The 23,288-nt window shown below is 38.2% G+C and overlaps 2 protein-coding genes across 3 annotated transcripts in view; one reads left to right on the top strand and one right to left on the bottom strand.

Annotated features, from left to right (window-relative positions):
* Positions 1–7,884: 7,884 nt before the first annotated feature.
* On the top strand, positions 7,885–11,849 carry star2 (steroidogenic acute regulatory protein 2). Its single transcript, XM_042396925.1, has 7 exons — positions 7,885–7,974; positions 8,113–8,220; positions 8,305–8,441; positions 8,580–8,738; positions 9,086–9,270; positions 9,893–9,986; positions 11,387–11,849. The coding sequence occupies exons 1-7, from the start codon at positions 7,911–7,913 to the stop codon at positions 11,489–11,491; spliced, it is 852 nt and encodes a 283-aa protein (XP_042252859.1). The 5' UTR covers positions 7,885–7,910; the 3' UTR covers positions 11,492–11,849.
* A 317-nt stretch (positions 11,850–12,166) lies between these two features.
* The window catches only part of LOC121886706 (A disintegrin and metalloproteinase with thrombospondin motifs 14), a 57,555-nt gene continuing 46,433 nt past the window's right edge, over positions 12,167–23,288 (bottom strand). For both annotated transcript variants that reach the window (XM_042396922.1, XM_042396923.1), the window contains exons 12-22: positions 22,669–22,841; positions 22,261–22,394; positions 20,716–20,839; positions 20,344–20,424; positions 17,892–18,055; positions 17,644–17,809; positions 16,480–16,612; positions 16,057–16,264; positions 15,243–15,372; positions 14,230–14,337; positions 12,167–14,105 (exon numbers count right to left, since the gene is read on the bottom strand). In XM_042396922.1, the coding sequence (XP_042252856.1) occupies positions 13,570–14,105; positions 14,230–14,337; positions 15,243–15,372; positions 16,057–16,264; positions 16,480–16,612; positions 17,644–17,809; positions 17,892–18,055; positions 20,344–20,424; positions 20,716–20,839; positions 22,261–22,394; positions 22,669–22,841 (1,957 nt within the window). In that variant the 3' untranslated portion in view covers positions 12,167–13,569. The remainder of the gene's footprint in view (positions 14,106–14,229; positions 14,338–15,242; positions 15,373–16,056; positions 16,265–16,479; positions 16,613–17,643; positions 17,810–17,891; positions 18,056–20,343; positions 20,425–20,715; positions 20,840–22,260; positions 22,395–22,668; positions 22,842–23,288) is intronic.

The raw sequence follows: 23,288 nt of genomic DNA, 5'->3' as shown, positions 1-23,288 counted from the left end.
TATAGAGAGATTTATTTATAGAGCTCTCTTTTTATATACTTATCTGTATTTTTTATGGTACCATGCTCGTAATTTCGTTCTGCTTTGCATCACTGATGTTTTGCTGAATAACAATAATAGGATCTTGAATCTTGAATCTTGTATAATGTTTACCATGTTCATCATCTTCGATGTTCATCTTCATGCTAACACTTACTAATGAGCACTTTTTTTGTCATAAGGCAAGTAATTGGACAAGTGATTATAGTTCATCATCTGTAGGTGACATGTGTTTACCATTGTCATAGCAATCCATCTAACAGTTGTTAAGATATTTTTAAAAGAAAAAAAATGTCAGTTTTATGGTGGAACCAAATTACCAAAGTCATTAGGGTTTGTTTTCCGGGAATCATGAAATGATCTTGAAAGTCATTTGGATGCATCCTTTGGGTACCATGGATATTTACACCTATAATTTCATAGTAATTCACAGTTGTCTAGATAAAAAAAATTTTAACCAGCTGGTGGCACTTGACAAAAAGTCAGGAGTTCATCTTTTGAATGTCAGTTTCATGCCAGTCCTCTCAGTAGTTGTTGAGATATTTCAGTCAGGACCAAAAAATGCATTTGCTTTGTAATATATAGCATCTACACTAGCCTTTACACCTTTACATTTATGTTGTTTTGTCGTAAAATGGTTTATTTCCTATGTTTTTGGTGGTGTGTCTAACTTATTGCTGTTAGTAAGAGAATCTCTCAACAAAATAGGAATATATACTGTATGTATTAAATTAGCAGCTATGGCATGTGCATAAAAAATTAAAAAAAATTAAAAAACAGCACAGATGATCAAATCTATGTCTTGTTCCAAGCTCTCAATAAACTGAAGGCAAACTACAGTCTGGCTTTCAGCATTTATTCTCAATCCTTTAAATTACATATATTATCCAGTTTATACATTTCATTATGAAGCAACAAATGCTTAATGATGTGTTAAACTATGTGCAACATATGATACAGCATTTCTGCACTTTCCTGCTATTAAATAAGGATATAACTGCAAAACCTGTGTGTGGTATGTTGCCAAGAACTAAACCCAAATCAGAAATCTTGGTGTAGTTATGGATTCAGAACTACAGCCACATCAGGTCTTTACTTTTAGTAGGTTGGAGGGGGGCTTTTCTCAGGTTTTTAAAAAGGCTCTCGGAAAGCTGCACCTCAAGCCCTAATAACATCTAAAGTGCTGCTAAATAATGCTACTTGTTCATGCCTTCACAGAACACGATCTTAGTGGTCTGTGTACTCATTCCTTTCCTCTAAGAAGTTTTCTGTTTATTTGCATTTTATGTATTACACTGCTGAACTCATTAGTTCTTACACGTTTGGTTTATCTGATGTTTTTAACTCCACAATGAGATTGGTTCCACAATGGTCTTTAGAGGTGAAATGAAGGTTGATGATGACTCATTGGTGCAGGACAAAAATACATCCCTTAATCTCTTCTGCTTTATCAGCCCTCTTGACCTCTGAGGTCAGCACTGGTCTGCTGATTGCTCCCAGAATTAATTTCAAACATGGAGAAGATGCGTTCAGTTACCATGCTGCAAGGATCTGCAAAAAAATCTGAAGATGAAGAAAGAAGAAAAAAAGATCTAAGATGTGTCCTCGCTGTTTTTGCTTTTAATTAAACTTTATTCTGTTTTTAGATCCCCAGTATATTATTTAATTCCTTTGCTTGTTATGCATTTTTATTTTTTTGTTGTTTATTCTGTTATTCTGAACCACTTTGAATGGTCTGTGTGAAAAGTGCAATACCAAAAAAATGCCTTGCCTTGAGCACAAAAAGGATTTGTCTGGCAGAAAATATACAGTATGTCTGATGTCACAAGATGCTCAGTAAGTGTCATAGTTCATGCCACAGAGGGCATTTTGTATTATACAATGAAGAAATCTGAACCTGCAGTACTGTGATGCTTGCTGAATCATTCAAGCCACAAAATGTGTTTTGCTACACTTCACCAGCATTTCATGGACAAATGCACTTTAATGTCACTTTTGTAGATGAGACACACTTTGGGGCCACATGGTGTCCTGAAACAGAGCCAACATTTTGTGCTCAAAATAAACTTCATCACACAAATTGTAATTAAGGCCCATTTTATGAGTAATTTGCCTGTTCATACTTTACATCCCCTTCGGGGGCAACTGACACCTCGTTGCTATTCATAAACAAGTCCTTGCTGCAAGAGGTTTCTTCCCTGGTGGCGTGACCGCAGTTTGAGGTCAGCTGGCCTGATCAGCAGGTGAAGTTCAGCATTCACGTCATGAAGCCTTCTCGCAAGGACACCTGTTGACTCTGGGCGATAAGAGGCAGCTGTTTCCTGGTGTTCTATCAGCAACGCTGCTGCAAGGCAGCTTTCAGAGGAAAGGGTGGCACTGGGCCCTGTACCAAAAATTTTACAGATATGATAGTAACCCTGCTTCACACACACAAACACACAGACCTTACTTATGTAACTCACTTAACTATGAGTAGAGACAGGTAGAGCCCCCACAAAGAGAGAGGTGGGGATTGTACAGTAAGTAGATCTGTTTTTCCCCCTCATTTTAGAAATATACAAGTCAGATCAAAGAGAGATTCTCAATTTACCCTGAAAAGGAATTCAAAAATAAATTAAAAACATAAATCATCATATCTGGAATCCTAATTCACATAGAAATGGTAACTACTGTAGTGACTACCATGAAAAGGAGTTGGTACAGATGAATGAATGAAGAAATGAATAACTGAATGAATGAATGAATGAATGAATGAATGAATGAATGAATAAAACAGAATATTAAACCATTGCAGAGTCAGTGGATCTTAATTTATACAGACATGGTAACTGGCCACTAAGATAACACCTCTGTTTCAAGATTAATTAATTAATGAGTGAGTGACTGAGTGTATGAATGAATAAATGAATGAATGAAGAGTCAATAAATTGTTAAATTAAATTAGAAGATAAACTATTCTTTCCAGGGGGTCATACACACAGATATGGTAACAAGATGAAAGAATGAAAAGAACATTAACCATATTGTAATATCTGGAATTGGTATTCACTCAGATGTGGTAACTAGCAACTGCCATGAATTGGAGTTGGTACAGATGAATGAATGAACAAATCAATAAGTGAATGAATGAGTGAATAGAATTAAACCATAAATTATTTTAATAATTGTGTCTAGAAATTATAATTCACAAAGATATGATATCTTGTGACTGCGATGAAAAGGAGTCGGTACAGATGATGCATTTATCACCATGAATGAATGAATGAAATAGAAAATGGGTGAATGAGTGATTATTGTGTCTACAGATCAAATTAAATACATTGATGATTATTTGGTCGAGAGATGAAAATCCATAGAGACACCATCAGGAAAAGGGATCAGTACAGATGACGCATTCATCACCATGAATGAGTGAATGGGTGAATGAATGATTATTGTGTGTAGGGATTAAAATCAAATACATTAGTAATTATAATTATGTGCTCTAAAAAGCAGAATCCACAAAGACATGGCAGCTAACCACAAGGAGTCAGTACAGAGACAAATTAATTAATGAAATTAAATGACAAACCGTAATTGTGTCTTTATTTAGACATGGTTATTGGCTTTTATTGAGAGGTGGATGGAAGGAAAGAACATCAAGAATGCAGCGTTGGAGGATTAACAACCCATCCCCTGCCGTCCCTCACTACCTTCTTATTTCCTTTGTGTGTCGTATGCAGGCACAAGTGTGTGAGTGGTGCAGCCTACGTGACATTTATCATCTCGGTCTACAACCTTTCTGACATCTGATTACCATTTGGCCTTCTTGGTGCACAGAGATTTCCTTTGTTCATGGAGTGAGCAGAAATCATCAGCTACAGTATGTTTTCTCTGTCATATAAACCCCATAATTATCATTGAGGACTCTGTGGGTCATGAGGATAATTATTAATAATGACCTGTAAAACCATGTAATGAAAATAATCATTTTTTTAAATCAGCATACAATGTGTCATAATTCAATCTGTTCATTTTTACCCCACAACCTATGACTCTGGTGGTTGATTAGACCATTGTGAAGCAGCACAAAAAATTAGTAGGCTGGCATCTTTTCACTGCTGGTTTATCAGTGTGATACTTGTCCTTACAAAGCTGCTCCAGTCTTTTCTGTCTTTCATGGTCACATCTCAGGGCTCTGACAAAATGAACTGAAATCTCTTGAATTCCCTCTGATCCCCAAAGACCTACAACCTCTCAAGCATCCTCCACAACTGGCTTCCACCAATATGTGAGTGTTGTCTCAATTGAATTAATGAGCTGAATATATTTTTGCCACTTAGTGTCTTTGCCTGTAATGATTACCTCTGTTGAGGAACTTATTTTTTGCCTGTCTGTGTGGTTTAGTTAGCGGTATACCTTGAAAGCTAGATTAATAATTTGGCGGAAAATTTGTGGCCAGAGAAGATTGCACCACACTTTCCATCATAGCTCCTGAGCTGTGAGGTTTTGAAACAAGATTAAGTTTTCCTTAGATTCCTTGGTCCACTTGCCATGTAGTATTTTTGATATTATTATGAAAATTATACTTTTCCTACTACAATGAAGAAGAATCCACTAGCCATTTACTGAAGAGTAAATTAATTCACCTGCAGATTTTTGTGTTGTGCTCTTTAGAGACACCACCATTACTGCAGTGGCAGAAGTACAATGAATGCGTTCACATAGTGAAGGCAGAGATGTTTGAGTTGATTGCAGTCTACAGTTGGCCCCTCCGACACATGAAATTAGCCCATGTAAATGTGGCTGTTTTTCAGTCTGATAATACTAGTTTGCAATGGGTTATGACAACTTTGGGAAAAACATTTACATTTCCGTCTGACCTCTACAGGCTGGATGTGAAACTTCTGTGTAGTATTGCTCGCTAGTTTATGATAATAAAACAAACTTGCAATCCATGATTTCTTGCATTGTTATCAGATGATGTAAATGATTTAATAAAAACTGTAAACATATGAAACTTAGTAGTAACCTTGCAAGCAAGAGATCAACGGCACACTGAAGACAGACACTGGTCTTATGCAGTCAGTCTGTTGAAAGTAAACTAGAGGATCTAATGGAGATTAATTAAAATGAAATTCATGTCATGTTGCAGAGGCTTGTGAATTTTGTCTTAGCTGCTGACAGCAGCTGACAAAGGCAGTTATGGCTCAGGAGGCACAGCTGGTCGTCCACTAATCAGGAGATTGGAAGTTCAATTCCCGGCTTCTCCAGCGTGTGACTGTGGCTTGTAGTGTAAAAGTACTTTTAGTAGTCGGAAGACTAGAAAGGTATTTTGTAAGTGCAGTCCATTTACTATTTAGCACAGCCCAGTAAATGTGTGACTGACATATGAAAACCATTAGACCATTAAGTGTTAAATGGCCTTTTTCAGTGACCATATTTTCAACATGTAACAGGTTCTCCTGGTCATATTTCATGGCAAAAGTGGGTAAAAAATTAGATGCTACTGCAGTAATGGCGCCTTGTTTACTGCTGCCCTTAACCCAGATTTTTCAATTGGACACATGCTTCTGCCAACATGAAATTGATGTTTTTTGCAAAACATTTTTTCATCATCCCAAAACTAGCACCTGGTTTTGTGATAGCACCTGATATTCTGAAAAACCTAATTTCAGGAAGAATTCAGGATTCAGGATTGGATGTGGTCCTTCACTTACACATGCACACAAACACTAACACTAACACAGAGAAATCTTAATCTCACTTTCTCCCTATTAAGATACAGTTACTTTCTAGAGCTTTTATTTTGAAACAACCGCCTCATCCTGAGTTTCAATTGACAATACAATTTCTGTATGGGGCTTTTATTTTGAAAAAAAAACTAGGTCCATCACGAATTTCCTGTTAACATACAGTGACCGTTGGGGGCTTTTATTTTGAAAAACAAGCCTTGTCCTGAGTTCCCTGTTAAGATGCAGTTACCTTCTGAGGCTTTTGTTTTGAAAATCCTGGCTCATCCTGACTTTCCTGTTATGATAAAGTTACCATCTCGAGCTTTTATTTTGAAAATCGGAAATGACACTGTGTGTTTGTGTGTGTGTGTGTGTGTGTGTGTGTGTGTGTGCAGTGTGTGTGCAGTGTGTGTGCAGTGTGTAGACTGAGAATTTACCATCGAATTTGCCACAGACTAATCTTGGGATACCAGACAACTGAAGATCTCTGCCTACCGAAGTTTGGGGATTTCTAAAAGCAAGGTAGCTGCTTAAATAGCAGTGAGAACAGCTGCCAACAAACCTACGTCCCTTACATTTTGTCAAGGACACACCTTACTGGAAATTATGCTTTCCCCCCATTCTACTCAATAGTGAACTGTATATCACCACCCCAATATGAAGGACCGCCCTAAAGACTTTGGATTGGTTCTGTAATGCAGGAGTTTGTCCTCAATCTCTAAGAGAGAAATGTTCAGAGACTGACCTGTGAGTCTAATCATGCCCCCCAATGGTAGGGGTGAAACAAGCACCGACATTCATATCCGTTAAAATATTTCAGCCCTTAAGCCAAAATTAGACATCGAACAACTTATAACTCACATCAAAAAACAAATTTAAATTTGAGCGACCCGAGAGTTCACTGGCAATACTGATGTATGATATGTAATAAAGGTGATAAGTTATATATCACCTTCATTTCCATTTTTTAAAGGAGCTTCAGAACTTAGATAATATGGGAGTCAATGAGACTTTTAGACGGCACTCTCTGCCCTCTTGGGCAATTTATTAAAAAACCATGAGTCCTATTTCAATGGAAGTAACATTGGAGGGGAGAGGACAAATTTGTCTATATTTTGATGTATAAGTTATGCTTGTAGAGTGGAGGCTGTGAGAGTAAGATGATAATTTGTTGAAGATTTTTGATAAAATTTGAAGGCCTGGATTACTCAGGGTCTGAACATTCTGCGCAAAAGACACCTATTATAAAATCTGAAATATTCCACTGTGTCTGTGCTTGGCAACCATTCTGCTAAATGTCACTGAAGAACTACATTGTTTGGCGGAAAAGTGATTATTTGTTATCAATAAATTATTGTAGTTTTTGTTGCTGTGTGTTTAATTTATGAAACCTTGCCAGGTATATGTAGTAACTTTTATAAAAGCAATGAGCCATGCGAGGCCATGGTTTACAATGATTTTAGAACAGCTAGCTGTTCTATCACTCAATCACTGTACTCACACTATCAATTACTGTAAACCACAGCCTCTTGTAGCTTATTGCTTTAGCATACCATTTCCATTCAAAGCGCACGTTTTGTTGTATTTTTTGTGTATGTGCTGGCAATGCTGTGAGACTAGTTACATGCCAAAGTTTTATACAGAAGATGAAGAATAAGAATAAGTATGGAATATAATATAAGTGTGCCTTTGCAGTATAAAGCAGGCCAGGCACACTAACTAATCATTAGGTACTAAATTAACCGATAGCAGTCTGTTCTCAAGTAGATTATCATTATCTACTTTATATAGTCTTTGATTCAGAGCTGTTCAGAAAGTAGATGATTATTACTCATTAGATAACACATGGTATACAATTAAATAACTAAAATAGGATTGCTTCCCTTGTGATTGTGATGTGGTTTTTAAATTGTGATTTAAAATTCACACAAATGCACTAAGAAATCACAGCTCTTATGATAGATTTTCTTCTTTGCCTTGCACCCAATGCTCTGTTTAAGTTAATAAAAGTCTTGTCATGTGTGGCCTTCAGAAGAGAATTCAGAACAGGTCCTATCTTCTTCATTAGCCCTTATCTCAATAAAGCGTCCTTCACAGGCCGTATAAAGACCAGAGACACACTCTGTTACTTTGCTGTCACTGCCAAAGACAGACAATATGCTGCCTGCTGTTGTTAAGCTCTGTTGTGGAATCTCCTACCCACATCTGAGGAGTATGGCAGGTAAACACTCTCCACAATTTGAGGAAGGAGTTCTCTCTTTATTCCTTTATTGTCAGTCATCATGCAAATGTTGGATTCTGAGTAAAACTTCTGAGCTGTTTTTCTTTTCTTTTTTCTCTCAACTGTTCATTCATGCAGGACTTCAACGCACAGTGGTGGCAGTGATAGGCCAGGAGATCACTCACCTGCAGCGATCGGAACAGATCCAACATCACATGAGAAAGCTTATTGGTTTAAACTATTACGGTAAAAAAACAACAATGTTATTTTGTTGGTTTCATGCAATTTTAAGGTATCATTGTTGAAATAACAAAACAAAATCTTTTACAGAGCCCAAACCAGAAGATGTAAAGTCTGTGCCAGCGAAAGAAGATCAGCTGTTCTATATACAACAAGGCCAAGAAGGAATGAGGAAGGCTCTCAATATATTGGAGGAGAAAGATGGATGGAAGATCGAGATCACACAGGTAACTTCCCATTGATTAAAATGCCATCCTGACTGACTTAAAGTGTCTTTTTCCAAAGTTCATTTGAAATAACTTGAACCGGGTGACCATTGTCTTGCCATTGTGTTATACCTCCGCTTGTTTGTTGTACCATTTTAGAGCAATGGGGATGTGATCAGTAGCAAAGTGATGCCGGGGGCCAGAAAGGTCTTCAGGTTGGAGGCAGTTCTGGAGGCCAGCCCGGACGAACTTTACAACCTCCTGTTCGTTAGACTGGAGGAGATGCCCCAGTGGAACCCGAGCATCCAGCATATCAAAGTGAGCCGCTGACCTTTCAACAACTAACACAAGGCTGCTGTTGATAATTGGATATTTCATCAACTCTGAAACTATAACCTATAAAAATATCACAGGTTATACAAACAGAGAAGATCTTTTTTGACAAGGTTTCCTAACTATACGTTCAGTTAAGACTTCTCTTTAACTCAATGAAGGTCCAGTTGTCTAGCACATTTCTGTTTATAGCCACATTTCACAGACATCATGATATATTTGCAGCAAGTTATCTATTCTTGAACTGCTAGACCTTTCATCAAGTACTCAAAATAATTCAGTTCATGACATGTTTTCAAACCAAATGGGTTATTTGTGTCTCTTTGTTGTAGGTTCTTAAGCATGTCGGACCTGAAACGATCGTCACTCACGAGGTTTCATCAGAGACGGCAGGAAATCTGATTGGCCAAAGAGATTTTCTGAGTGTTAGACACAGTTCCAAACAAAAGTCCTGCATTTATCTTGGAGGAGCAACAATTCAGCTGGAGTCCTTCCCACCTCAGGCAGGCTTTGTGAGGTAGGCAGACATCTGCAGACAAGACACAACTCCGTTTCAACTGGGCATAAATCATCATGTGTTAAAATATATTTCAGAGCTTCATTAAACTTTCTCTCACAATGTACAATGTCTGATTAGAGTAATCTCAGCCACCCAGGAGTTAAAATGTCAGAACAAAATGGAAAAACATCTTCGATTCTACAGAAACAAATCAAACGGCGTGTTTTCGCTCAGCTCCAGCTAATATCAGTGGCCTTAAAGTCTACATTCATATCTCATGCATGTGAGATAAAAATGTTTTATTACTGCAGATGAATGTCAGAGGATTTTGAAGAATGTGAGGACAGGAGCCATAGAATAACAGATGGAAACAAAAGCACATTTTTAAAGCCATTATAATTTAAGCGATATTTTGAGTAAATGTTGCAATTTCTGCAGTTTTGCCTATAAAAATGATCTTCCAATGATGGATATGACATCAAAGCCCAGTAAATTTTGATGTACTGATAAAAACGCAACATTTGAGAACAGTTTGAAGATGTTCTAGTTTGGAAATAAAAATATACATTATGGACTTGCACATGATTCATAATAAACCTCGGTTGAATACTAATGATCTAATGTGTTTGCATGTGAACAGAGCTGAGGATGGACCAACCTGCATCATCATAAAACCTCTTGACAAGAATTCAAGAAGGAGCCACATCACATGGCTTCTTAATATGGATGTAAAGGTAAATTCATGAGTATTGTTTTTTTTCTCCATTTTGTGCATGATAACAGGAAAAGCAGCTGCAGACTCCAGTATGTGCAATACTCATTTATTGCATCAAATGTGTTCACAGATGGGAGTGTGCAGAGTGTTTTTCTATTACTGTACATTGTTTCTTGTCTCCACCACTTTTGCCAGACTTTTATCTGGAGAGCAGTGAATTTCTTGTGTTGGCCCTTTTCTGCTGCGCGAAAAAAATAATTAACTTTAAAAAGAAAACAATACCACGCACAATCGATCTGCAGGTGTCAACCTGGGGCAAGCATCATGGAATTGCAATAATAGCTGTTGAAATGCTTGCAGCCATTTGTATTCCAGGTCAGGATCTGCTCTTAAAGATGCTCTCAATACATGTGGCGCATCATGCTCATATTCTCCCAGGATTAACAAAACAGAGCCCAGCAGACACAAATCACTGTGATATGGAATACACAATTATGAGATAAGGGGTACAGAAAGAGAATACACAATCACAATTAAGTATGCTGGCGACAGAGATAAGGAACCAGACCTGAGGGGGCTGGGGTGGTGGAGGAGAGAATAAACAGCACAATCAGTCAACAGCAGCATGACATGAGATAAATGAGGAGCTGATGGATCATAGTAAATAAACTGCAGAGCCAGATGTAGCTGCTGTTGAGTGGATGCATGCAACTAACAGGTGCTGTCTGTCTTTGCGCTTCATTTGGAACAGATTATACCAAACTGCATAGAAATTATGTATAATGTCTATATGTACATATATCATGTCTGATGTACAGTACTACATTTACTGCTACATTTACTTCTACATGAAATTCTTCATTCTTGTCTTGAAAATGGAAGTTTTCACAAAATTGATTTTATTAATGAAATTCAGTTTACTCATGATGAGAAGTACAACTCAGCATGTGGAAACAGTTGTAAATGTAATTAATGGCTCTGGCGGGAGATTTTCAAAGTTTGAAAAAATGAAGTCAAATCAAGGTCCACTTACTAGCTTCTCTCAGAGCTGTCAACTGCATCTCACTATCTTCCTAAGCTGATTCTTAAACTTGAGTTAATATTATGTTGTCAAACTAATATTTTCCTTACTCTCATTATTAATTTCCTTCCATTTTCAACAGTTTTGTTCTCAGATTACTTTTATGTAAATATATGTATTAGGAAAATAGGAAATTAGGAAAAATGCTATTTAATAAATTATATTGAATAAAATAATACTGCATACCAATTTGCCTGCATATGCATATTTTCTATAGGAAACCATATTTGCATATGAACAATGCATATTTATTGTACAGAGAACTCTCTTTTGTTTACCAAGACTGACAGTCACAAAAATACAATTCAGGGTTCTAACAAAGATAACATTGTTCTCAGGGCTGGCTGCCAAAGTCCATTGTCAATCAGGCTTTGCCCCAAGCACAGCTGGATTTCACCAGACACCTCCGCAGACGCCTCACAGCGAGCGCCACCCTGGGTTGACTAAGTCTGTGTGACACCAACACCGCAGCAGCACCTTGTCATCGCTCGCAGGGGAAGTCTGGGAGATGGTGTCTGGCTGCTCGGAGGAACGCTGCCCTTTCAGCGAGAGCAGAAAGGCTGCCTGGAGGAGACGCTCAGCTCTAACACTCTGCAGAGCAGAACTGGCACAGACCAGTGTCAGCAGCCAAATGTCAGCATGGCAGAAGGAAGCTGGCTCATAATAGGAATTAATGTCACAGTGTGCCACTCAAACCTCATTAGGATTTCCTGATTAGGAATCATCATTTGTCTCTTGATAGAAGGCTAACTGCATGAGTCCCTGCATATGATTGAAACAATATTAAAGTGCTTGAATGTGCCTATTCTGCCTGTTTCATTTTCATCCTTCACAAAATACAAATGATGTGAATACCGCATTAATAGCAACACTACATAACAGATGTCTCATCTTGATTTAAGCACAGTTCAATTCAGACTGAACAAATAAGTGAATGCAAGGTCTTGATCTGAGGTCTGTAAAAAAAGAATTCAAGGACACTCGATTACAGTAGCTATTACAAATGTTTCATCATGTACTCTTGCAGGTCCACTTCTAAACAAAAGCTGTGAGAAAAGCTAAATACTGTATAAAAAGAGTAAATGGAGGCTAAATTGAGGAAAGTGAAACAACAAGAATCTCAGTTCTTTTAAACGTGTTTTACTTTGTTCTCCTTACCACTTAAAAATTCAATAAATATTAACATTTAAAGCTTTCATTCACGTACGTATATACAAGAACTATACAATAAACATAATGATGTTATGAACTGCAATGCAGGAATGGTGTAACAGTATGACCAACCACAGTCTGTAGACTTACAGCGTTGCCCGTATTTTCCAGTTTGCATCATACCTTCCGTTCTACTCTTGCTTGTTAATTTCTTTTCATAACTTGAAATTTACACTATATACATTATTATCTGAAAAATATATCAGTTACAAAAAATATCATAATGTGTTTTTCTTACATTTTTTTTTTGTTTCTTTGTTGTTAAAGCATAAGTGACTGACTTCCACAAAGGCAGACTGAGGGCATGCTACAGTGGGGTTGGCTTGCAAACAATCATGATTCTTGACCAGTGAGGAGAATCACTAGTATGTTGGATTTGGACAACAACAACAAAAAAAAAAAGCACCAGGGACAGAGAAGCCATGAAGCTCCCTGCCAGGAGTAATGACTATGGAGTCCTGGGGTGTGCCATTTGAATAATTATTGACTTACTGGTCTTTAGTTCTAATCCATTAATAAACTTATAAATTCTAAAATCACCAATGTAAATTTATTAATTATATTTGCATTTAACTGATGCATTAAACACAGAAAAGTAAAAAAAAAGATAAAATGATCACCTAAGGAATAGTTTGAAGCTTATTGGCTGTCTTGCAGAGAGTTATATCCTCATATCTGTGCATTAGCTATGAAGCTAAAGGAGACAACGAACTGTTAGATGAAATGTAACAGGCACATTAGAAAAGGAATAAGAAGAAATGAAATTTTAAATCCAATTCAAAATCATAACTCATAATACATAACAGCTTTTTTTTTTATTATAAAAGTCTATAATTATCCTGTTGGCACACTCTAGACTCCACAGCTGACACATGCACCTCCAAAATCATGGACTTTGACCTCTTCTCACATGTTCACAATACAAGTTCAATAGTAGTTCTAATGCACTTAAAAAAAAACAGGCTTACACAACTGTACACAGATAAAAACATGAATGTAGCAATGCAGTCATCACATTTTGAACACGTCTTGTAGTCGTTTTAGTTTACAGCACCTTCGTTTTGACAACATTTTTTCTTCCGTTTCTTCTTTGAAGCACAGAGGACAGAGCGATGCAGCGTCGCTCTGGAGTTTTGATGAGGTAACCATCACTGGTCTGGTCTAAGTTCACTGGCATGGAAAAAAAAAATCTTTGTAAAAAAGAAAGTAATATCTGCAGCATGACTGCGAGTCTATCAGACGCTGCAATGGATGAGCTGATGTATGAGACCGTCTCACAAAGCAGCACGATCACAACATCGCTCACTGTTCATTTCTGAGCTGACAGGGTTCTGTGACTTGAGTCCCTCTCGGATCCTAAATTGTCCCTTCTTGACCTGGCAGCGACTGGGCCTAAAGTGCTGTTTGGACTGTGCTCTTTAGAGGCATCTCCACTGGAGTCTGCTGTTGGCCGTGGCGGCCCTGGAGGTAGAAGAGGCCCTGGGTCTGAGTCGGCGGTGGGACCCTGGGGCAGAGCAGCACCCGTGGATGCCGAGGCTTCAGCAGCGGCGGTGGTTGGCGCCTGGGCAGTGGAGCGAGGTCGTCTGCTGATGGCTTTAGTGGTTTGTGGTGGGTTCTGGGTCGTAGTGGGTAGAGGAACCTTGGGTGATGCAGAGTGAGAAGAAACAGAGGTCTCAGGTTCAACCGAGGCCTCTGGGGTGTTTGGGAGGTCAGGAGCATGTGTGGCAAGGCTTTCTTTCTTGTTGCAAGACTCACAACAAAGCTTATTATATCCAGGGATGGAACAATAACGGGCAAGAACCTCCATTTGACAGAAAATCGATTTATCCCTCAGGCATGGCTCATCTAGTAATAACAGGAGAGAGAACGTCACTAAGAGCAAAATTGAAAAAAAAAAAAAGATTTCTACTGTACACATTCAAGTTCAGATCAAAGTGATAGATCTTTGAGAAAAATGACACTGACTTACTTGAAGAGATTTTGAGGACAGGGTTTTCAGGAACCCTTTGTTGTACAGCTTCATCTGTTATTGTAGAATTTTCCATGGTTTCAATGGTGAGAGAAGACACTGGCTGTCCTGAATACAATAGCAAAGACAGGACAAAATGTTGCTAAAACTTTGGTAAACATCCCTAAATGGGACTTTAAGCAGAAGCCACAAGACCCAAGAAAAGCTCTTGACAACCTCCAAAAGAAAATAAAGCTGTGTTGTTAGAAACCTATAATAAAGCCTGGTGCTATTTACAGAACACAGGGCCCAACCTGGACTTCTTCTTCATGTTTTTGACAAAAACCACACCATTTTCCGCTCTCTGCCCACTCAGGGAAACAGAAAAAATTGATAGCTCCTGGTTCTTTGAAGAGGAAGCAGTATGAGAAAGGCTGTAGGAGAGCATTAGTGCAGAAATGTTTTGACATAGAAGCTGAAAGATGTTCTTTATCCCACAAATAACTTAAGGGCCATGCAGTTAGAACAGCTGGTGTGATCCATCATACAAACCAAAAAATACATTATATAGTCTATCATATATTTATGTTAATAGAATCCCAGGGTGAGGGGAAAATGTTTTTGCCAATTTGGGCCTGTTGTGCCAATTTTGATTTGATTCTTCCACTGTTCTTTAACTCTTAAATATGATAAATTTGCAATTCTAGCTCTTGGCACTGGCTAAATACTTCTCATGTTCATGAGGCAATTATTATGTAAGATGACCAAACCACATGTTGAGTTTAATACTTCTGAGCCAGAAGAAAATCATATACTATGAGATGCCCTTATTCGTCCTTGCTTAAATCTGCTGTCAGATGATTATGCATGATGCAGCAGACATAAAACATCCACAGGTTTTTAGAAAGAAGAAAAGAAATATGACTCTGTTCATGCAGAGGCAGTTTCCCTCTAACAGAATATGTAAGACAAGCAGCAAACTAACTGGTAAACTGGTAAATTCTGGTCTCTAATGACATATATTTGGATCTTACCTGGACAAGAACTTAGTTTGCAAATGAGGACTGTTTCCGGCTTCTTGCCCTCACACTCTCCAATGGTGTTGTCGCTTTCCTTGCAAACCACCTGCCTTTGCTGAATCCCTTCGCCACAGGTCACCGAGCACTACCGTACAAACAACACAAATATACGAACATATGTTAAAGGTATATGAAACTTATTAAACTGTTATTACAGTCATATTTATTAAGCTCCCAATCTCTATCACTGCAGTTAGGTTTGAGAGTTGTCAGAGCTCTTGACAACCACTGTCATGATCCACCCACATATGACAGTTATATCTTAACAGTTCATTTGTTTTTGATCATGAAGGCAGCCATGACATGTTCATGACAAGATACATCAGTGTTGACATGATGAGTGGGCAGGTTTGCCCTAAAAGTGGCATTGCTACAGTGACAACAGTCCTTTTTGTAATTCATGTTTATGTCAGTTTTCATTTATGCCAGAATATGAACAACCCTACAAACATATTAAAATCCTTCTGTATTTTAATGGCTTGGCATAAATAAGAATATATAGATATAGATCTTCACTCTGACTTTATGCACCCAAATGTTGTGTTTTCTGCTGAAAGAAGACACAAGTGTCCCTCAAAGCGGAGAAATAAGAAAAGGTAAAATCACAAAAATGAAGCAAATGCAGAATTATTTTAATTTCAGGTGTTAATTTTTACTGGAGATAGTAAGGATTTAACACAAAAACAACAAGAATTATAGTGAAAGTTGGCTCTATTCGTAAGTGTGATTCTTTTGTATAAATACAGACCCAGGTCCCCCTCCGGCTCACCTGAGACCACGCCCCTGTCCTCCACTGGGCAGGGCATGTGGTGTGGTTACAGGCTCTCCTCGTCTCCGGACGATCCTCGGTGCAGTGTTTGCTGTGGACGGGCCTGTTGGTGCCATTGTGGAGCGCCTGCATGCATTGCACCACCCTGGTCTGGTAGCCGAGCTTCCCGCACGTCTTACTACAGGGACTCCACTCTTCCATCACCCACCTGTAAGTACAGCAGGCTCTTTGAAAAGGCTTTCCATGACACATTTCAATTACATTTATTTCTCATAGTACTTATTCCGTCTAAAATGCATACAACATGACAGGATGACAAACAGTATGGAAGCAAAGCCATTATTACCACTTTTAATGCTGCATTAGTTATTGAAATATAAATACATGGATATACGATATGTATAGTAGTTGAAAGTCACTTACAAAGGTTGGCTGCACTCTTGAACATTGCAGCGTTTGCGGATGGGTTTAGGCTTTTTGCTAGTTTCACAAAAGTTGCGATGCACTAAACGGCTGTCACTTTTCCTCCTGCATCCATATTTTGTGTACTGTATGCCTGAAGGATGGAAATACAGACATATAGCATAAATTACATTAAATAGACAAATCTGGACTCCACCTTAAGTGCAAACTGTGATCTATGTTCCCAGGGGGGCTATTGGCACTTATAAACATATGAATTGGGAGTGTCTTCCTGTATATATGTTCTGGAAAACAGCAGTGTGCATCCTATCTATGCTGACAAAGAAACTTATTCCTTTGTATCCTAAGTTGTTGTTGTTGATTGATGACTTGGATGTGACTTGAATAGAGCACAGCACACTAACACTAACAGCAGCGGAGAAACTACTTGATCAAAGATGGATTCTGTCACACAATCTTTCCATTAAAAAAGTGATTACAGTTCTTTCAAGATGTCATCATGATGGATCTGTCCGCAGCCAGACTACACAGACCAAAGACTTCAACTATTGAACTTTCAGCAGGACATTATTTATCACGTCAACAATGTGGATAATACTCCTTAACCCCCTCTGGATCTTTTTGAATTTTCTGTTTTTGGAAATCTCTTTGTTTTATTATAGTTTTTTTGTTTTGTTTTTTTGGGTGGGGGTGTATGGTTGGACTGGATTTTTTTGTTTATTTGTTTAAAAATATGTTAATTTTCAATAAAAAGTTGTTAAAAAATTCATTCATATCGTTGCTCTTTCTGCAATCCATAGATCTTGACTGCTGGTATGTCATTGCCAGTCTCATGTATTTCATCAAGGGCTACAATTTAAGATTATTTTCACTATTGATTAGTCTAGTCTATTATATTTATTTTATTCATCAATTATTTATCTTATAATCCCAGATTCCCACAAATCAACTTAATCAATAAATGACATAAATCATTAATCGATAATCAAAATTGTCGTCAATTAATTTTCTGTCATTCGAAAAAAAATGATGATAATAACTGAATAATAATTTCAAGCATTCAACAACAACAACAAGGTGAAAAAAACACCAGACTAGATGCATCTTTTGCTGTCATCTGAACACATTGTTTGCTATTTATTTTACATATACACACTCACTGACCTCCCCCACAGGGTTTAGAGCACTGAGACCAGCTCTTCAATGCCCACTCATAAGTGTCCAGTTCAGCCAGAAGCACATTGTTGTTGGTAATGAGCGGTAACAGGTCCTCATGTATAATATACTTATATGTTAAGCTGATCTTTGCGTCTTCTTCCTGGGGAACGACCTGCAACAGAGGAGACTTCATTAGAAAACTCGGTACTATAAATAATGAAAAAAAGCAATTATCCACTTCCATCCTCACTCACCAGCACTACAATGCCTTCGTGCAGAGGACCAGGTGTTTTTAGCGTCTCCTTCTCACCATCGATAGAATACTCCCACTGTAAACCGTTTTCGATGAAGGTCTTTGACTCAGCTTCTTCACTTTTTGCATTCAATATGAAGTTTCCAGTAACTTGATTCTTCACAGCTGTCAGTGAGGAGAAAAAAAACATATATTATGCATGTTTGGTAAGAAGGAATACATGCCCATCACATTGTTTTTAGTAGCAAAAAACTTTTTCATTCATTAAAAGTCTGAAAAATTGAACAGATATTTGGGATCAACCCTCCCTTGCCAAAGAATTCTGAGAGTTTCCTTTGAGCAGGGAACGTGTCAGTATGTATTTTGAGATGTCTGGCATTGTGGCCAGACAGCAGTAAATCCTCCAAGTTGTGTGTCATCTCTTCTTCCCATGAGCTAATAAAAGCCAGAAAGTAAAACAGAAGAGGGAGAGTTTCCTGACTCACCCTCTACAGTCGCACAGAGAACTATTGTAAGCTGGAAGATACGAGTCTGTCACACCTTCTTATACCTAAAGACATTTTAGAGCTCCAGTCTCATTACTTTTGACACACCACTTTGTAATGCAAATTGAATTTACTGTACAGATAAAGCTGTCATGAGTGCATTGTGTTCCACCTACTCAGCCACATTCAGCTCCAATTGAAAGTCATTAGTGCGGCAATGTTGCTTAAATAAAAAAATATTTTTCATTCACATTATCACAATAGAACCTGTGACTCATCAGCAGTGTTAATTGCACTGACACCCATAATATTCCCCAAGGACAAATAGTACAGACTTCAGGCTCCTCCGGAAAATTCCAAAATTGATGTTTGTTAGTTTGTCAAGCAGATAGAATATAAGACAACTCTTAGCCTCGGGCATACTGGATGAAACATTTTCAAACTGAATGAGAAAACACTAGCACGAAGCACAGGCCATAACTGACATCTGCAGACATTTCTCCCCAGAAACCTTACCTGAAACTGATCTGGATGAAAGTGTGTTTTTGAGAACATTTCTGTGCAAAGTCTGTAACATGAAACCCCACAGGAAGCATGCCTGTGGCTACACGTATGTTAATTATGTAAAGCCTTGTATCCTGCGCCTTAATCACATTCCTTTTAATCTCTTAAAGCAATACTCCACAAAAAAATCTACTTTTTCAATATGAAATATGCTCTTTAAACTTGAAATGTGGATCTAAAAGGTTTGTAGTTTTCTCCTTCATACAGGACAGCAGCTGTAGTCAGCTTGGATTCACACCAGCATCTCCATTGCGACAGAGAGTCAACAGGCCTTATGCAAGAACATTTTCATTCTTATCCTAAATCTCTCTTGTTTTCCCCGAACCCTCTTAACTGTATAAACACGTCGTAAGCCGCTCGTTTTAACCTGATGAATGCCATCTTTTCACAGAAAAGATCATTAGCATAACTTCATTCCCAAGTTTAATTTACAAAGTTACCCAAGGGTAAAATGAAGACAAACAATTTCACACCACAGTGCCTGCTGTCAGAAATCAGCAGCTGACAGAAAACATAACAAATTTATCAGAAATGGTGTTAGAAGCGAAACAATTAGAAAATATTGATAGAACAGCTGTTGATGATATATCATCTGTTACATGACAGAAATATGCTGAAAAATAACAAAGCAGTCCATGACCTACAGTAAATAGTGAGTAGTCAAGAGGGTGTGACAGCCAATGATAGAATATTATACAGATGGTGATGTCACATTGTTGGGTGATAGCCATCACACTGATATGGTGAACAGAATATTAATTTTGTATTAAGTCTCGTACAGTTACTTCATTTTAGTTTATGATTTTTAAGTCAAATAAGTGTCTTTTTCCACTCTGAAGAAAGACAGACTTGTGAATTTTGTTCGTATCTAAGATAAAATTCTGAGTACAAAAAATTGATGAATGTGACAAGTTTCCTTAAATCACTCATTTGTGCCACTTAAGAATAAGTCTGTTAGTATGAGTGGTTCTTGCATAAGGCTCAAAGTTACTGAAAACATTTGTTGCAGTTAAATTTTTTCAGTTTTTTTAATCCACAAGATATTTCCATTCAGGTCCATTGTATTCAAATAGTCTCAGAATCTGGACAAATAAAAGCAAATCTGTTTATTTTTATGTGTCTGTTTTTGGTGAACTGACTCTTTAATGTGCTGCTTTATTGCATAAAGAAGTTGAACTTGATGAACTTTTATTCTGTGTCTGTAACAGTCAACAGTCAATATTCAACTATTCTCACAAGGTAAATAACCCCGCAGCTACAGTAATGTGAGAAAACATCAAGGTTTTGTAACATTTGGTAAAATTGGTCTTGTGTTTGCTTCTTCTACACACAAACCAATTCTGCTACTTAGCACCGATAGCATAATGTGCTCCACAGTTGGACAAGAAGGTAAGACACACTTACCAATTATATGAGGGGAGGTCTCGTTCTCTTCGATAACAATGTGGCGAGCTCCTATTGGGATGTCGAACATTTTCAGCATCCCTAACAAGACAAAGAGACACAGCATGATACAGCTGGGAGCCTTAAACAGCAGGCACTTATTCTGGGCTGTAATAACAGCCATTTATTTCTGAATCAAGACATGGAGACAAAAAGTTTAGTCCTTTGTTTGATGATAGTGTGGGATAGAGGCTGTGGTCAGACACAGAAGATTGGGAAGACCTCTGAATTAGTGATTTTGAGCTTAAACGATGACAGTTATCTCATATAATGACTCAGCTGAGGCAAAGTTGCTAATTTCAGCGCTGGCCTGTCCACACAGTTGATCATTACCGTTCTTTTTGGGCGTCTTGGTGAGAGTGAGCTTCACGGTGCGACAGTGGGAGTTGTCCCCCTCGCACACTCCGCATTTGTCCTCTTGCTTGTATGAACCGACCTCCTTGTCGCAGCCCACATGCTGTGAAGTAGGAAGGACAGAGACAGTCAATCAACTCAGGGGAACGCTGACTTCTATACAGACTGAGATTACTCCTCTGGGAAAATGACGCCATGGGATTATATATTATCTGGTTAGAGCCCCTGCTGCCTGCTTTAAAACGATGCACATTGGAAACACATTCAGACATGGTACAAAGCAGCGGTGCACACAGCTCCAAATCTCAGGAGAGTATCGGGTGCATGTTTGTGGTAAAGATGAAACAAACAAAACAAAACACCGGCACTCACTGATCCATCTTCTTATGTTTTTTTTGTTGTGGACAGAAATGGACTCATTTCAGCGCGAAGCCTTCATCAGCGCTGATGATAACACACTCAGACATAACAGGAATGTAGCCAAAACACTGAGCGGCTGGCCTGCAACAATAAAAGTCTCAACCTTCCTTATTGCCAATTTGAAGACTGAGACAAAATAATGACTACGTGTGTTTGTGTTAGAACAGAGTGCTGTATTTCCTTTACAATTACAGTATTTACAGTCTAGTTGTCAAACGTCTTCATAATTCTTCCTAAGGGCACTATTTTCAACATCAAAATACACTCTAGTGGAGGTTAAGGTACTCTGGGAAAATGACGTTTCCAAGCTCAGCTCAGTAGAGTGCCCCTGAGGAATATCCAAACTGAGCTCCTTGTCAGATGATAAATATCACCTGACAAGGAGCTCAGTTTGGATATTGCTCAGGGGAACTCCGCTGCATATGGGTGCTGATCTCTGGCATAAAACTTACTAACTAAAAATATTTCACATGGATATCATCTTTATTTTGTTGTGTTTTAAAATCATCTAAAAAGAAGCAGAACTTTAAAAAAGGTCATATAACTTTTCATTTGTAACTTTTTGTTGTTATCTTAGGGAGTACAACTGCATATGTGAAAAAAGTTGTATGAAGCCTTTTGTGGTTCCAGAGGAAACGTCACTTGGGGCAGAAGACTACAAGGTCGGAAATGGAAAAAATCTGGAGGTGTAGAGTTAGAAAGAAGTGAGGTTACCAGACCTCTGTTGCTGCTCGTTTCTGCTTAGCTGCAGTTAGCATAACACACCGCAATCTCTGACTGAACTGTCGGCGGGCGAATTGTATTGTGGATAATGGTGGCACCAGGTTTTGACAAGGAGGAATATTTTATTTATTTATTTATTTATTTATTTATTTTTTAATCATTGTAAGTGAGACGATTTTAAATTGGTGTAATGTTCTTTTAAGTTTGTATATGTTTTGGTTTTTTTTCATCTACAAAATGCCAGTCTACCTGCACACAATTATGTGTGATACATTCATCACCTGACAGAAAAAGAGAATCTGCAGAGAAAGAATATAATGTGATATTTAAAATCAGGAGAATTAATCACATTTTTCTGAAGCTACCACCGTTGAGACCTACCAGACACTCTCCTCGAGCGCACACACTGAAGGGGTCTGTGTAGCTGCAGCGGGTCCCATCATGCATCACCTGGTTCATGAAAACCACCTCCCCTGTTTCCTTTGACTTACAGCTCAGCTCACACTTACGGCCCTCTGAAAACACAAAAACACCCACCCATCCACCAACGCACACACACACACACACACACACACACACACACACATACACACGCGCCTTGGTTCATCCAAGTACCTTCAGAATCTGATTAAGACATCAGCAGGACACAGAGGACAGATAACACCCACCTGAATGTATATACATGTGAGCAGCTGCTCCTGCAAATGTAATCTGTTCACTTGTTGATCTGCAAGAAACTTTTAAGCTCCCCTCTTGAAAGAGACTTTGCTTTGCTCTTTACAGACTTACCATCTGGATGCTCATACGGTAGCCAGGTGTGCTTGATGTTGTTGTGGTATTTGTTGCTCCTCTGGACGCACTGCTGAGCACGGAAGTCCTCATAAGGACCTGCACACTCCTCTGTGTTGCACATCTGGTAGTCAAAAGCAGACCCGGGGCAATCTCGACCACCATAGGCAGGCCTGATAAAAAACAAAAACAAAATTTTTTCTATAAAGGCTGTTTTCTAGGTGTAAATCCAGTAGGTTTTGATGGAAATCTATTTAATACAAATACTACTTTTGGACACCATTAAGTATATTACTAAAGCTCCTCTTACTTAATGTATTTAGTTTCTTTAAGCTGGAACCTCAAGAAAGAAAAAATAAATGTTAACAAGTAAAACTGTATTTAATATGTACTGTATAAGATGCTGAAATTGACATAAAACATGTTGAAAAAGGTTTCATCTACCACAAGTTTGAGCAGCTGATTTTACAGGCTTGTAGTTACTTAAAAACTTACTTCATTTGGCACAATAGTGACACGCTGGGCAGGTTTTAATAACATTATTTAACATTTCTCAGGCCAGATATTTTGTCTTGTTATAACAGGAAAAGCTCAGATGTAATTAATACCATTAACGATGG

The sequence above is a fragment of the Thunnus maccoyii genome, chromosome 20 (genome assembly GCF_910596095.1).
Source record: "Thunnus maccoyii chromosome 20, fThuMac1.1, whole genome shotgun sequence".
In the NCBI taxonomy this organism is placed as follows: Eukaryota; Metazoa; Chordata; class Actinopteri; order Scombriformes; family Scombridae; genus Thunnus; species Thunnus maccoyii.
The sequence above is the reverse complement of the archived record's forward strand: the minus strand, read 5'-3'. Positions and strand labels throughout refer to the sequence as shown.

Coding starts and splice junctions, on each gene's coding strand:
- star2 (XM_042396925.1), top strand. CDS start 7,911: ATGCTGCCTGCTGTTGTTAAGCTCTGTTGTGGAATCTCCTACCCACAT. Junction 8,221..8,304: donor TATTGGTTTAAACTATTACG/GTAAAAAAACAA, acceptor AATCTTTTACAG/AGCCCAAACCAGAAGATGTA. Junction 9,987..11,386: donor TTCTTAATATGGATGTAAAG/GTAAATTCATGA, acceptor CATTGTTCTCAG/GGCTGGCTGCCAAAGTCCAT.